The following is a 17233-nucleotide window of genomic DNA, read 5'->3' on the forward strand; positions in this document are numbered from 1 at the left end:
GTACTTTCCAAGCACTTAGTAGAGTGCTCTGCACACAGTAAGCTCTCAATAAATACGATTGAATGAATAATTTTATTCATTTCTATTAGTGTCTGTCTTCCCCCCATCTAGATTGCAAGCTCATTGTGGGCTGGGAATGTGTTTGTTTATTGTTGTTTTGTACTCTCCCAAGCGCTTAGTACAGTGCTTGGCACACAGTAAGCAATCAATAAATATGATTGAATGAATGAATGAATGAATGAAAGTTTAACAGAGACCTTAAAAAATACTGTGGTAATAATAATAGTATTTTTTGAGTGCAATCTATGTGCAGAGGACTGTCCTTAAGTATTCATTCATTCATTCATTTAATCGTGTTTATTGAGTGCTTACTGTGTGCAGAGCACTGTACTAAGCATTTGGGAAGTACAAGTTGGCAACATATAGAGACGGTCCCTACCCAACAGTGTTCTCACAGTCTAGAAGGGGGAGACAGAGAACAAAACAAAACATATTAACAAAATAAAATAAATAGAATAAATAGGTATAAGTAAAATAAATAAATAGGGTACTGGGACAGAACTACATAGATGAGCTATAGACACAGAGCTTGGCCTTAAGGGGTTTACAATCTAAGAATGAGGTGTACAGGTAATGAGGAAAGTACAATAGAGCAGCAAAGAGAGACAATCCCTGCCCACAACCGGGCTCACGGTCTAGGGAGGGGGAGACAGACATCTAGAAAATACAAGCAAACAGGCATCAGAACAAATAAATAAGTGACAGATATAGACATAAGGGTTGTGGGGTGGAGAGAAGGGGGAAGAGCAAAGGACACCAGTCGGGGGATGCGGAAGGGAGTGGGAGATGAGGAAAACTGGGGCTTAATCTGGGAAGGCCTCTTGGAGGTGATGCCCTTCAGCAGGGCTTTGAAGGGGGTGGAGAGTGATTGTCTGGCAGATTTGAGGAGGGAGGATGTTCCAGACCAGAAGTCGGATATGAGCCAGGGGTAGGAGGCCAGATAGATGAAATGGCGGCCCAGTGAGAAGGTTAACACCAGAGGAGCCGAGTGTGCGGACTGGGATGGAGAAGGAGAGAAGGGAGTAATCCAAGAGTTTTAAGTGGGGTTGAAGGGATTGGAGACAGGCACATCAGAAATGATGAGACATTTAAACAACCCAAAAGAACACACAAAATAGGCTCAAAGTCTTAGAGGTGATGGAGGGGTCCAAGAGCATCGGGGAGGCCTTCCCAGACTGAGCCCCTTCCTTCCTCTCCCCCTCGTCCCCCTCTCCATCCCCCCATCTTACCTCCTTCCCTTCCCCACAGCACCTGTATATATGTATATATGTTTGTACATATTTTTTACTCTATTTATTTATTTATTTATTTATTTTATTTGTACATATCTATTCTATTCATTTTATTTTGTTAGTATGTTTGGTTTTGTTCTCTGTCACCCCCTTTTAGACTGTGAGCCCACTGTTGGGTAGGGACTGTCTCTATATGTTGCCAATTTGTACTCCCCAAGCGCTTAGTACAGTGCTCTGCACATAGTAAACGCTCAATAAATACGATTGATGATGACGATGATCCCCGGCCTCCAGACTGTGAGCCCATAAGAGGGATTGTCTCTTATCTGTTGCCGAATTGTACTTTCCAAGTGCTTAGCGCACACAGTAACCGCTCAATAAATACGATTGAATGAACGCATCCCCGGCCCGTTGTGCCCAGACCATGCTGGGAGTGGCAGGAAGAAAGGCGACGGTTACCATGGTCTTTTCTCAGCGGGAATGGAGGCATCCCAGAGCACACGGGAGCAGCTTTTATCCACCGTCCGGCTCGCGCAGCTGCTGTGGGAAGATATGAGCAGCCAGCCTCTGTCCCTCTGGTATCTGTCCTCCACCCCAACATAGCCGGGCAGCTCCTAGCTCAGCACAAGTAGGGCCCAGGGTTTCCAATCAATCAATCAATCAATTGTATTTATTGAGCGCTTACTGTGTGCAGAGCACTGTACGAAGAGCTTGGGAAGTACAAGTTGGCAACATATAGAGACGGTCCCTACCCAACAGCGGGCTCACAGTCTAAAAGGGGGAGACAGAGAACAAAACCAAACGTATTAACAAAATAAAATAAATAGAATAGATATGTACAAGTAAAATAAATAGAGTAATAAATATGTACAAACATATATACAGGTGCTGTGGGGAAGGGAAGGAGGTAAGACGGGGGGATGGAGAAGGGGATGAGGGGGAGAGGAAGGAGGGGGCTCAGTCTGGGAAGGCCTCCTGGAGGAGGTACGTGTGCATTTATGTTTGCTTGCTGCTTGCCTTGGATGCTGGGGGAAGAGAGGGGTCAAGACCCCCTGGATCAGACCCAAACCCTCTTGGTTGCCCCTCGCCGTTCCTTAAATTCTAAGCAGAAACATTCATTTCCTTCATTCATTCAATCATATTTATTGAGCGCTTACTGTGTGCAGAGCACTTGGGAAGTACAAGTTGGCAACATATAGAGACGGTCCCTACCCAACAGCGGGCACACAGTCTAGAAGGGGGAGACGGAGAACAAAACAAAACATATTAACAAAATAAAATAAATAGAATAAATATGTACAAATAAAATAGAGTAATAAATACATACAAGGATATATACGTATATACAGGTGCTGTGGGGAGGGGAAGGAGGTAAGGTGGGGGGGATGGGGAGGGGGAGGAGATTAAGGCAGTCTCTGCCCCACAGTCTAAATAGGAGGGAGGACAGGTATTAAATGCCCTTTATATCGATGAGAAACTGAAGCACAGCATGGCTTAGTGGTTAGAGCACAGGCCCGGGAGTCGAAAGCTCTCAGGTTCTAATCCCAGCTCTGCCGCTTGTCTGCTGTGTGACCTTGGGCAAGTCATTTCACTTTTCTGGGCCACAGTTACTTCATCTGTAAAATGGGAGTAAACCCGTGAGCCCCATAAGCCCCACTTCTCTAGGCCTCAGTCACCTCATTTGTAAAATGAGGATTGCGACTGTGAGCCCCACATTGGACAGGGACTGTGTCCACCCCAATTTGCTTGTATCCACCCAGCGCTTAGTACAGAGTCTGGCACACAGTAAGCACTTAGCAAGAACCACAATTATTATTAATGATTATGTAGGACAGGGACTGTGTCCAGCCCGATTTGTCTAGTCCACCCAGCCTTTAAGTAGAATGCCAGCCACATTGTAAGTGCTTAACAAATTTAGCCATTATCAAACAGCTGTCACGGGGAATTCCGTCCCCAAGTGCATTGATGCGGAGAGACCTGGGAAGCCCGAGGAGGGTTTTTAGACTGTGAGCCCAATGTTGGGTAGGGACTGTCTCTATATGTTGCCAATTTGTACTTCCCAAGCGCTTAGTACAGTGCTCTGCACATAGTAAGCACTCAATAGATAAGATTGATTGATTGATTGACTGATTTGGAGGAGAGGAGAGATGGGGGCTGAGAGACTCTTCAGGAAGACCATCCGAGCAGCGGCGGGGATTAGAGATCGGAGCGGGGAGAGTCCGGAGGCAGGAAGGCCAGCGAGGAGGCCTTTCAGCCGTGGCAACTGGGATGACAGGGAGATATTTTTTCACATAGGGGTTGGGGGATCGAGAGGGAATCTGGGATTCGGGTGCGTGGATCCGGAGAAGAAAGGGCTAATAGCGGGTGAGGATCTGGAGTTGGGGTGAGAATTTGGGGGTGCAGGAGGTGCGTATGACGTGACAGGTTAGAAGGTTGTGATGGGAAAGCGGCAAGGCAGAGTTGGTGAGGTTAGAGGAAAGGCTCAGAGCGTAGCTAGTGCAATCCGCTGCCGAGGAGCTAAATCTAACCCACTTTAGGATGACATTGTAAATTCGGTTTGTATTAATTATTCACCTCTCTGTATTATTCCTTGCCTGTGCCTGACTCACTTGCAGAAAGCCCGCCGGGTGGTGGGAACGAGCTGTTGTTTAGATCTAATTTATTGAGTCCAAGTCAATCGCATTCTAAGTTCATTCATTCCACTCCAAGCACCTCAGAGCTATTTTATGATAAGTGATCGTTTGATTGCTAAGGGTGGTAATCAATGGGGAAGTGTCACCTTCATTGATTTAACTAAGGCCTTTCATCACGCAAATCTCCACTTAATACCACGGTAGCGGGAAGGCTTCTGGGTAAACTTGACGGAGGGTTTTGTTTAAAAGTACTAGATAGGACTGCACCCTTTCTCCCTCGTTTGGTTTGTTTTTGTTTTAATGGTAATCGTTAAACATTTACTATGTGCTAGGCCATGTACTAAGTGCTGGGGTGTAGTACAAACTTACCAGGTTGGACACAGTCCACATGGGATTCGGTCTTAATCCCCATTGTATAGATGAGGGAACTGAGGTGCAGAGAGGTGAAGTGACTTGCCCAAGGTCACACAGCAGACAAGTGGAAGAGCCAGGATTAGAACCTAGGTCCTTCTGACTCCCGGGGCTATGATCTATCCGCTGGACAATGCTGCTTCACCTCGTCTTGCTCTGTCTGCTTCTGGGCACGGGGGATTCATTCATTCATTCAATCGTATTTATTGAGCGCTTACTGTGTGCAGAGCACTGTACTAAGCGCTTGGGAAGTACAAGTTGGCAGCATATAGAGACGGTCCCTACCCAACAGTGGGCTCACAGTCTAGAAGGGGGAGACAGAGAACAAAACCAAACATACTAACAAAATAAAATAAATAGAATAGATATGTACAAGTAAAATAAATAAATAAATTGAGTAATAAATCTGTATATACATATGTACTGGTGCTGTGGGGAGGGGAAGGAGGGGCAGAGGAAGGAGGGGGCTCAGTCTGGGAAGGCCTCCTGGAGGAGGTGAGCTCTCAGTAGGGCTTTGAAGGGAGGAAGAGCGCTAAGGAGCTAGGGAGGAAGGGAGGGGAACAGGCCAGAGAGTGTGAATGGGTCACTGCAAACCATCCCCACTAAGGAAGGCGCAATTCCAGCTGGAGGTGGGACACTCCTTTGCCCTCATCTCTCTCTGAGAAGGGCTCACTGAGTGTCTGGGGGTGGGAAAAGGGGCCCTCAACTCTCTCCTTGGGGACAGCGGGCGAGAGAATATCTCCCAGGGACATCCATCCACACTCATGGATGCAGCCACACTTCCAGAATTGGGATCTCGGACCGGAAGGACGACTCTGTTCTTGAAAAGCGATATGAAGGGATTGGGGATGGAGACCTGTTCTCCCTCCTTCTTAGACTGTGGAACGGAGACTGTGTCCGATCTGATTATGTTATGTCTTCTCCAGCAGTTAAGACAGTGCTTGTCACATGGTAATGACTGTCTCCCCCTCTGGACTGTAAGCTCATTCATTCATTCATTCATTCATTCATTCAATCGTATTTATTGAGCACTTACTGTGTGCAGAGCACTGTACTAAGTGCTTGGGAAGTACAAGTTGGCAACATAAAGAGACGGTCCCTACCCAACAGCGGGCTCCCAGTCTAGAAGGGGGAGACAGAGAACAAAACAAAACATATTAACAAAATAAAATAAGTAGAATAAAAATGTACAAGTAAAATAGAGTAATAAATACGAACAAACATATATACATATATCCAGGTGCTGTGGGGAAGGGAAGGAGGTAAGGCGGGGGGGATGGAGAGGGGGAAGAGGGGGAGAGGAAGGAGGGGGCTCGGTGTGGGAAGGCTTCCTGGAGGAGGTGAGCTCTCAGTAGGGCCTTGAAGGGAGGAAGAGAGCTAGCTTGGCGGATGTGCAGAGGGACTGGGGGCATTCCAGGCCAGGGGGAGGAAGCACAGTCTAGAAGGGAAGCACTGTTCTAAGCGCTGGGAAAGTTACAAGGTGATCAGGTTGTCCCACTGGGGGCTCACAGTCTTCATCCCCATTTTACAGATGAGGTAACTGAGGCCCAGAGCAGTGAAGTGACTTGCCCAAAGTCACACAGCTGACACTTGGTGGATCCGGGATTCGAACCCATGACCTCTGACTCCAAAGCCCGGGCTCTTTCCATTGCGCCACACTGCTTCTCTTGTTGTGGGCTGGGAATGTGTCGGTTTATTGTTATAATCATACTCTCCCAGTGCTCTGCACACAGTAAGTGCTCAATAAACATGATTGATTAACGGACTGCTTAATAAATACCATAAAAAAAGACGCACTGAAGAAGATTTAGGGCGCTCATCAGTCATTTGACTTTCGGCTAAGCATACTATTGCCTCAGCGAGCCATGTTCTTTGAGCCCAAAGCTCTGTACTAGTCGTTTGGGCCCCCAAAGATAAAGACCTTGCCTTCAGGGAGCTTACGATCCAGTGAAGTAGACTGGTAGATATCAATCACCATATCGATCTAGGTATCTATCGCTGTACACCGTTTGCTTACATGACAAGGATGGCAGAAGCAACACAACCATTACTGGTGGTAAAAATATAAACGAGGTCAGAGGAAGTGTCATTGCCTGCAGCGGGACTCCTGGCTGATGCCATTTGGAGGCCTGGGGAGTAATCGGGGAGGGCTTCCTGGAGGAGGAAGGGCTTTCAGAAGGCTTTTGAAGATGCGAAGAGCCCTGGCCTGGCTGATTGAAACAGCATCCAGGCAGAGGGGCTCGGAGCTATCTGCTTAGAGAAGCAGCGTGGCTAAGTGGAAAGAGCCTGGGCTTGGGAGTCCGAGGTCATGGGTTCTAATCCCATCTTCACCGCCTGTCAGCTGTGCGACTTTGGGCAAGTCACTTCACTTCTCTGGGCCTCAGTTACCTCATCTGTAACACGGGGATTAAGACTGTGAGCCCCATGTGGGACAACCTGATCACCTTGCATCTACACCAGTGCTTTAGAACAGTGCTTTGCACATAGTAAGCGTTTGACAAATACCACTATTATCATTATTATTATTATTATCCAACTTGAACTTGGAAGCAGAGAGTGCGAGGTACAGAGAGAAGGCGAGTTTGAGGGGAGCAAAGAGTGTGAGCCTGGGAAATTGTGGGGGAAGAGAGCAGATATGTCAGTAATAATGGTGATGATGGTGAGCCCCTTCCTTCCTCTCCCCCTCGCCCCCTCCATCCCCCCCTTCTTACCTCCTTCCCTTCTCCGCAGCACCTGTATATATGTATATGTTTGTACATATTTATTACTCTATTTATTTATTTATTTTACTTGTACATATCTATTCTATTTATTTTATTTTGTTAGTATGTTTGGTTTTGTTCTCTGTCTTCCCCTTTTAGACTGTGAGCCCACTGTTGGGTAGGGACTGTCTCTATATGCTGCCAATTTGTACTTCCCAAGCGCTTAATACAGTGCTCTGCACATAGTAAGCGCTCAATAAATACGATTGATGATGATGATGATGATGATGATGTTGGTTAAGCCCTTACTATGTGCTAAGCATCGTGGCTCAGGGGAAAGAGTACGGGCTTGGGAGTCAGAGGTCATGGGTTCTAATCCAGGCTCCACCACTCATCAACTATGTGACTTCGGTCAAGTCACTTAACTTCCCTGTACCTCAGTTCCCTTATCTGGAAAATGGGGATGAAGACTGTCAGCCCATGTGGGACAACCTGATGACCTTGTATCCTCCTCAGCGCTTAGAACAGTGCTATGCACATAGTAAGCGCTTAACAAATACCATCTTTATTATTAGTAGTAGTAGTAGTTTCCTTCTAGACTGTAAGGTCATTATGGGCAGGGAATGTGTCTATTTATTGTTGTATTGTACTCTCCCAAGTGCTTAGTACAGTGCTTTGCACATAGTAAGCACTTAATAAATGCCATTGTATATGACTGATTGAATGAGTGAATGGTAATAGTAGTAGCAGCAGCAGTAGTAGCAGCTGCAGTAATAGTAATAGTAGTACCCCGGATCTGCCACATGTCTGCTGTGTGACCTTGGGCAAGTTACTTAACTTCTCTGAGCCTCAGTTACCTCATCTGTAAAATGGGGATTAAGACTGTGAGCCCCACGTGGGACAACCTGATCACCTTGTATCCCCCCAGCACTTAGAACAGTGCTTTGCACATACTAAGCACTTAACAAATGCTATCATTATTATTATTAAGGAAGCAGGGTGGCCTAGTGGATGGAGCACGGGCCTGAGAGTCAAAAGGACCTGGGTTCTAATCCTGGCTCCGCCACCTGCCTGCTGTGTGACCTCAGGCGAACCATGTAACTTGTACTTCCAATTTGTACTTCCCAAGCGCTTAGTACAGTGCTCTGCACATAGTAAGCGCTCAATAAATATGATTGATGATGTAACTTCTCTTGCCTCATCTGAAAACTGAGGATTAATAATAATAATAATAATAATAATAATAATAATAATGATAATGGTATGTGTTAAGTGCTGGAAAGAGCACCGGCTTTGGAGTCAGAGGGCGCGGGTTCAAATCCCAGCTCTGCCATTAGTCAGCTGTGTGACTTTGGGCAAGTCACTTCACTTCTCTGTGCCTCAGTTCCCTCATCTGTAAAACGGGGATGAAGACTGTGAGCCCCAAGTGGGTCAACCTGATCACCTTATAACCTCCCCAGCACTTAGAACAGTGCTTTGCACATAGTAAGTGCTTAATAAATGCCATTATTATTAGTATTATTATTATTACTATGTGCAAAGCACTGTTCTAAGCACTGGGTAGGTTACAGGGTAATCAGGTTGCCCCATGGGGGGCTCACAGTTTTAATCCCCATTTTACAGATGAGGTAACTGGGGCACAGAGAAGTGAAGTGACTTGCCCAAAGTCACACAGCTGACAGTTGGCGGAGCCGGGATTTGAATGCGTGACCTCTGACTCCAAAGCCGGGGCTCTTTCCACTGAGCCATGCTGCTGTGAGCCCCATGTGGGACAGGGACTATGTCCAATCTGATTAGCCTGTATCTATCCCAGCACTTAGTACAGTGCTTAGAACATAGTGAATGGTTAACAAATACCATTAAAAAAATAGTAGCAGCAGTAGTAGCAGCAGTATTTATTGAGCACTCAGTAGATTTAGTGTTCTGAAATGATTAATTCATCATTCATTCATTCAATCGTATTTATTGAGCGCTTACTGTGTGCAGAGCACTGTACTAAGCACTTGGGAAGTACAAGTTGGCAACATATAGAGACAGTCCCTACCCAACAGTGGGCTCACAGTCTAGAAATGATCACAAAGGAAGTAGAAAACAAGCAAGTGACATATCCCCAGCCAACCTAAAAGTCTTCAAAGTAGTCAAATTGATAGATAGTTGAATATAATAATAACAATAATAATAATAACGGTATTTATTAAGTGCTTACGATGTGCCAAGCACTGCTCTAATTTACAGTTGGAGAGACATACACCCCCAAATCCTGATGATTGATAAAAGTAAGAGCTAAGTGGTAGAGCTGGCTGAAGAGGTAATAATGATAATTATTTTAAAAATAATGATATTTCGTTAAGTGCTTACTATGTGTCTGCCATTGTTCTAAGTTCTGGGGTAGATACAAGGTAATCAGGTTGGACGTAGTCCCTGTCCCACATGGGGCTCACAGTATTAATCCCGGTTTTACAGATGAGGGAACAGGGGCACAGAGAAGGGAAGTAACTTGCCCAAGGTCACCCAGCAGGCAAGTGGCCCTACTGAGAGCTCACCTCCTCCAGGAGGCCTTCCCAGACTGAGCCCCCTCCTTCCCCTCCCCCTCCCCATCCCCTCCGCCTTACCTCCTTCCCCTCCCCACAGCACCTGTATATGTGTACATATGTTTGTACATATTTATTACTCTATTTAATTATTTTATTTGTACATATTTCTTCTATTCATTTTATTTTGTTAATATGTTTGGTTTAGTTCTCTGTCTCCCCCTTCTAGACTGTGAGCCCGCTGTTGGGTAGGGACCGTCTCTATAAGTTGCCAACTTGGACTTCCCAAGCGCTTAGTACAGTGCTCTGCACACAGTAATCGCTCAATAAATACGATTGAATGAATGAATGAAAAAGTGGCGAAACTGGGATTAGAACCCACGTCCTTCTGACTCCCAAGCACCTGCTCTAGCCACTAAGTCATGCTGCTTCTCAATCAGGAAGGCGTTCTGAAGGAGGTGGGCCTTTATCAGTCAATACTGAGCAAAGCACTGTACTAAGCGCTTGGGAGAGTCCAATAACTAATTCATTCATTCATTCATTCTATCATATTTATTGAGCGCTTACTGTGTGCAGAGCACTTGGGAAGTACGAGTACACTTGAGAAGCAGCGTGGCTCAGTGGAAAGAGCACGGGCTTTGGAGTCAGAGGTCATGGGTTCGAATCCCGGCTCCGCCACATGTCTGCTGTGTGACCTTGGGCAAGTCACTTCACTTCTCTGAGCCTCAGTTACCTCATCTGTAAAATGGGGATTAAGACTGTGAGCCCCACGGGGGACAACCTGATCACTTTGTAGCCCCCCAAGCGCTTAGAACAGTGCTTTTCACATAGTAAGCGCTTAACAAATGCCAACATTATTATTATTATTATTATTACAAGTTGGCAACATATAGAGACGGTCCCTACCCGACAACGGGCTCGCAGTCTAGAATGGGGAGACAGACAACAAAACAAGACATGTGGACAGGTGTCAAGATGTCAGAATAAATAGAATTAAAGCTAGATGCACATCATTAACGAAATAAATAAAATAGGAAATATGTACAACAGAGTCGGAGGAAACGTTCCCTGCCCACAGCGAGCTTACAGTCTAGCAGGGGTCTGTTGGAGAGTATTTGACATTCATCCTGTCCCATAAACACTCCGCGAAATGCTTTCTAAGCCTCCCATTTGAAATGCCAACTGTTTTTCACCTTAGATTCTTTCATTTCCACATGCATTTTGCATATTAATCCGCCCAGGATGTTGACAAGGTGACACTGCCGTCGCCAGGTCAATTTGCTGGAGAGGCTGAAGCAGAAGCAGATTGCGTAGTGATTGCTAAGAATGTATAATGAAACCGCATAATGCCATCAAGCCAGCGGGGAACGGGTTCTTTAAGCACGCGTTTTTTCTCTCCCCTCTTCACGCGAAGTAGGAAAAGTCTCCTGTTTTGAGGTTTTGAAACTTTTATTTTTGAAGCCAGCACAGGTGTTCACGATCGGGGGGATTCTGGGGTCTTTGATTCCCCCTGCTCACGAGCTCTGCCAGCGCACCCCGATACTTGAAGATGAGTGAAGCCTCAGTATCATTCTCTGCCGAGCACTCGGTACAGTGTTTAGCACTCATTCAGTCATTCTTTCAGTCGTATTGAGCGCTTACTGTGTGCAGAGCACTGTACTAAGCGCTTGGGAAGTCCAAGTTGGCAACATATAGAGACGGTCCCTACCCAACAGCGGGCTCACAGTCTAGAAGGGGGAGACAGGCAACAAAACAAAACAAGTAGACGGGTGTCAATACCATCAGAATAAATAGAATTATAGCTATATCCACATCATTAATAAAATAAATAGAATAGCAAATATGAACAAGTAAACTAAATAGAGTAATGAATCTGCACAAACATATATACAGGTGCTGTGGGTAGGGGAAGGAGGTAATAATAATAATGGCATTTATTAAGCACTTACTATGTACAAAGCATTGTTCTAAGCACTGCGGAGGGTACAAGGTGATCAGGCTGTCCCATGGGGGGCTCACAGCCTTAATCCCCATTTTACAGATGAGGTAACCGAGGCACAGAGAATCAATCAATCATATTTATTGAGCGCTTACTGTGTGCAGAGCACTGTACTAAGCGCTTGGGAAGTGTAAGTTGGCAACATATGGAGATGGTCCCTACCCAACAGTGGGCTCACAGTCTAGAAAACTGTGAAGTGAAGTGAAGAAGTGAAGTGAAGACTGTGAAGAAGTGAAGTGAAGACAGTGAAGTGAAGTGAAGAAGAAGTGACTTGCCCAAAGTCACACAGCTGACAATTGGCGGTGCCGGGATTTGAACCCATGACCTCTGACTCCAAAGCCCGAGCTCTTTCCACTGAGCCACGGTAGGGCAAGGGGGATGGGGAGGAGGAGAGGAAAAGGGGAAGGCTTCTTGGAGGAGGTGAGCTCTCAGTAGAATGAATTCATTCATTCAATCTTATTTATTAAGCGCTTACTGTGTGCAGAGCATTGTACTAAGCTCTTGGAAAGTAGAGCACTGTAGTAGTGTTCGGTAAAAGACATGGATTCTTACAGTGCTTTCTGTTTAATGGGGGAGGCCAGTAAGCCTGGAGATTACCACAGAGAGAGGACCGGAGGAACAACAAAGATACAGTGGACGTCAATAAGAGTGTGGAACCTTAAATGGTTCCACACCTCCCCCGCATGTCTGCTGTGTGACCTTGGGCAAGTGGCTTCACTTCTCTGTGCCTCAGTTCCCTCATCTGCAAAATGGGGATTAAGACTGTGAGCCCCACATGGGACAACCTCATCTCCTTGTGTTCCCCCCAGCGCTTAGAACAGTGCTTTCTACACCTGTATATATGTATATATGTTTGTACATATTTATTACTCTATTTATTTATTTATTTTACTTGTACATATCTATCCTATTTATTTTATTTTGTTAGTATGTTTGGTTTTGTTCTCTGTCTCCCCCTTTTAGACTGTGAGCCCACTGTTGGGTAGGGACCGTCTCTATATGTTGCCAATTTGTACTTCCCAAGCGCTTAGTACGGTGCTCTGCACGTAGTAAGCGCTCAATAAATACGACTGATGATGATGATGATGATGATGCTTTGCACATAGTAAGCGCTTAACAAATACCAACATTATTATTATTCTTATGGATGGTTGAATAAAAAGGGGCTCTACAACTCAGAGACCCTCGCAGGATGACACCTGGAGAGTTTCCAGTCCTCTACCAGTCTCGGCTATGGGACGGAGAGTCAAGCAGAGGCCTGGCCATTCCATTCTTAGCTTGGCCAGCGGTTAGCGAGCGGAAGGCAATCTGCAACTCACCCATGCTGGGCAGCAGCGGCACAGGAGAGAATCAATCAATCAATCAATCAATCGTATTTATTGAGCGCTTACTGTGTGCAGAGCACCGAACTAAGCGCTTGGGAAGTCCAAGTTGGCAACATATAGAGACGGTCCCTTCCCAACAGTGGGCTCACAGTCTAGAAGGGGGAGCGAATCGAGGGCGGAGACTCGAGTTGACTGCGCGGAAGGAGGTGATGGTAAACCAATTCTGGATTTTTTTCCATGAAAACTCCGTGGATCCACTACCAGAACAATTGCAGGTGGAGAACGGGGCCTTCTGGGAGAGATGTGTCTGTGGTGTCGCTGTGGGTTGGAAACGACTCGACGGCATAAACAAGACACCTCAGAGGGAATGTTGTCTGTCAGACTACCAGTGGACCCCTAAATGCATTCATGAAGAAAAGGGGTCTCGACACATATTAATTATAATTGTGGTATTTGCTAAGTGCTTATTATGTGCCAGGCACTATACTAAATGCTGGGGTGGATACGGGCAAATCGGGATGGACACGGTCCCTGTCCCCCATGGAGTTTACAGCCTCAATCCCCGTTTTCCAGAAGAAGGAATTGAGGCCCAGAGAAGTGAAGTGACCTGTCCAAGGTCACACAGCAGACAAGTAGAGGAGCTGGGATTAGAACCCATGACTTTCTGACACCCGGGACCGTGATTTGTCCACTCCATCAGGCAACACTGTCTGCCAGGCTACCGGTGGAACACTAAATGCCTGGATGAATAAAAGAGGTGTCTACAGATTCATTCATTCATTCATTCAATCGTATTTATTGAGCGCTTACTGTGTGCAGAGCACTGTACTAAGCGCTTGGGAAGTGCAAGTTGGCAACATATAGAGACGGTCCCTACCCAACAGTGGGCTCACAGTCTAGAAGGGGATCAGATCAGAGGGAACGCTGTCTGACAGGCTCCCGCCTCCAGGAGCTGGACACAGGGTGGGCTAGGGGCCTGAGAGTCAGAAGGTCATGGGTTCTAATCCCAGTTCCGCCACTTGTCTGCTGCGTGACCTTGGACAAGTCACTTCACTTCTCTAGGCCTCAGTTACCTCATCTGGAAAATGGGGATGGAAACTGTGAGCCCCACATGGGACAGGGACTGTACCCACCCTGATTTGCTTGTATCCACTCTAGCCCTTAGTAAAGAGCTTAGTACAGTGCTCTGCACACAGTAAGCGCTCAATAAATACGATTGATTGATTAAAGAGGCTGGCACGTAGTAAGCGTGTAACACCCTTCCCATCGCCCGGACTCCTTCCCTCTTCTCTACCCCCTTCCCCACCCCACAGCACTTGTATATATATGTACATATTTATTATTCTTTTTATTTTATTAATGAGGTGTATATATCTATAATTCTATCCATTGATATTGATGCTATTGATGCCTGTCTATTTGTTCATTTATTCATTCAATCATATTTATTGAGCGCCTACTGGGTGAAGAGCACTGTACTGAGCACTTGGGAAGCACAAATCAGCAACATATAGAGAAAGTCAATCAATCAATCAATCAATCAATCAATCATATTTATTGAGCGCTTACTGTGTGCAGAGCACTGTACTAAGCGCTTGGGAAGTACAAGTTGGCAACATACAGAGACGGTCCCTACCCAACAGTGGGCTCAGTCCCTATCATCATCAACATCATCAATCATATTTATTGAGCGCTTACTGTGTGCAGAGCACTGTACTAAGTGCTTGGGAAGTACAAGTTGGCAACATATAGAGACAGTCCCTACCCAACAGTGGACTCACAGTCTAAAAGAGTGGGCTCACAGTTTTATCTGTCTCTTCCCTTCTAAACTGTGAGCCCATTGTTGGGTAGGGATTGTCTATCTGCTGCCAAATTGTTCTTTCCAAGCACTTAGTACAGTGCTCTGGACCCATTAAGCGCTCAATAAATACAATTGAATGAATGAAACAGTGATAATTAATATTATTATTATTTGGGATGGGCGGGAGAGTCGCCTGAGCTGATTTTCAGTCTGCCCTAGCGGCAGACAAGATGACACCCGAGAACCGATGGTCTGCGCCACCTACACCTGAGATTCTTTCTCCACATGGGTAACATCATCATCAATAGTATTTATTGAGCGCTTACTGTGTGCAGAGCACTGGACCAAGCGCTTGGGAAGTCCAAGTTGGCATCATATAGAGACAGTCCCTACCCAACAGTGGGCTCACAGTCTAGAAGGGGGAGACAGAGAACAAAACCGAACATACTAACAAAATAAAATAAATAGAATAGATATGTACAAGTAAAATAGAGTAATAAATATGTACAAACATATATACATATATACAGTAACAGTTTTTCCCCCTCCCCCATTGATGTCTTTCAGCATCACCTTCCTCCTCCACTTCCCAGCAAGACGCCACCCCCTCCTCCTCCTCCCAAGGCCACGCGCAAGCAGGCGTCGCTGGACTCCGGAATCGTGCAGTAAAAAGACACAAAAGCATCTCCCAGGAGCACACTGGACCAGGCAGCCCAGTTCCCTACTGGACTCCCCCATTTCCCGCGTCCTCCCGGCCGACCGCCGTCCTCTCGCTGCCCGGGATGCCCGGCCCTAAGGTAGGCGGGTCAAGGGGACGGCCGCCCCCGTGTCCCTCCGGCTGAGCACGGCCGACATCCGCGCCCACGTCAGAGGACCTGGGTTCTGATCTGGGTTCTGCCACCTGTCTGCTGTGTGACCTCGGGCAAGTCGCTTCCCTTCTCTGGGCCTCAGTTCTCTCATCGGGAAAATGGAGATTCCGAGCGCGAGCCTCACGTGGGACGGGGACTGTGTCCGATCTGATGAACTTGGCTCTACCCCAGCCCTTACAACAGTGCTTGGCCCATAATAAGCATTTAACAATTACTGTAATTATTATTATCAGTATTAACTTGACCTATTTCAAAATGACCCGAGGCAAATGACCAATAACCAACTACCGATGTACGGGGTCTCCCGGCCCGGTTGGGGAGGGGGTCTCTCTGGGTCGTGACCCCCACTGTGACCCCACATCTTGGCGATGTTTCTGAGTCAGTCGTGTTGGTTTGGACTTGGGTGACCACTTCTTCCCCTTTCCACCAGCTCGCCTCCACACCTGTGCCTTTCTCAAAATAGGATAATTCTCCACGACCAAATGGAAACTAATTTATAGGGGACAGGGGAGGCACCAGAATAGAAGACCCTCGTCTCTGGTAGTTTGGTAAACCGAATTCTGAACATAGGAAGGGGAAGGTTTTTTTTTTTTTTTAAATGTGTTACAAGAGGGTAACTTTTTAAAAACGTGTCACGTAATCGTCGATTTACTTAGCTAAATTGTACTGTTTTGTCCTGTACAGAAGTTTGTGTATATATATATATATGATGGTCCTTAGAACTTGTTTGAATTTTGTCATCTGCTTTTATCCTAATAGATGTCTTTGAGTGATTTAAATGCGCATATTTTTTTTAACTGACTAAAGTGTATAAACAGTTAACCTCTTTCTTCAGAAATGTTTAATTCTGGACAGTGATTAAAAAAAGCACAACTAACGTGTAATTCCCTAATATTTTTATTCTGTTATCAACTATATTTTTGTTACTCTTTACAATCGTTATAATCGTACTGTAGATTTTATAGGCATCTCACTGACTCTCCAGAATAAAAGATTATTTTGAAAACACCTGTGTGCCAGTGCCCATTTCTGAACCCATTTTTGTTCTTATAACTCTTTAGTTACCGAACACCACTGTCAGTGAAGTTCGCCTGCATGCTGCACTTGGGTGTGTGTGTGTATGTGTGTATTTGTGTGTATGCGTTGCACACGGACTCTGACTGCCTTGTATAGTGTTGTTTACACTATACAAGTTGTTTGTCAGCTGTTTACAGTACCTAGTGTTGTTTTCACCTTTTCTCTCCTTGTCTCTCAATCCTTACAGACAGGTAAAGTGTGTACTGTCTCTGTTATATTGTACTCTACCAAGCGCTTAGTACAGCGCTCTGCAGCATGGGCCTAGTGGACGGATCATGGGGCTGGGAGTCAGAGGACCTGGGTTCAAATCCCGGCACTGCCACTTGCCTTGCTGTGTGAGCTTGGGCAAATCATTTCACTTCTGTGGGCTGCAAGTTGCCTCATCTGTAAAATGGGGGTGAAGACTGTGAGCCCCTTACGGGCAGCATGGCTTAGTGGAAAGAGCCTGGGCTTTGGAGTCAGAGGTCATGGGTTTGAATCCCGGCTCCACCACAAGTCTGCTGTGTGACCTTGGGCAAGTCACTTAACTTCTCTGAGCCTCAGTTACCTCATCTGTAAAAATGGGGATTAAGACTGTGAGCCCCACGTGGGAC

The 17233-nt window shown here is 46.0% G+C and overlaps 1 protein-coding gene across 2 annotated transcripts in view; it reads left to right on the top strand.

Annotated features, from left to right (window-relative positions):
- Positions 1 to 15634, top strand: part of DOCK1 (dedicator of cytokinesis 1) — a 552732-nt gene extending 537098 nt beyond the window's left edge. Inside the window, exon 52 of one of the 2 annotated variants that reach the window (XM_038743481.1) lies at positions 15262 to 15634. In XM_038743481.1, the coding sequence (XP_038599409.1) occupies positions 15262 to 15363 (102 nt within the window). In that variant the 3' untranslated portion in view covers positions 15364 to 15634. The remainder of the gene's footprint in view (positions 1 to 15261) is intronic. The other variant, XM_038743482.1, reaches the window with a different exon arrangement.
- Positions 15635 to 17233: the final 1599 nt, after the last annotated feature.

This window comes from Tachyglossus aculeatus, chromosome 3 (assembly GCF_015852505.1).
Source record: "Tachyglossus aculeatus isolate mTacAcu1 chromosome 3, mTacAcu1.pri, whole genome shotgun sequence".
Lineage (NCBI taxonomy): Eukaryota > Metazoa > Chordata > Mammalia > Monotremata > Tachyglossidae > Tachyglossus > Tachyglossus aculeatus.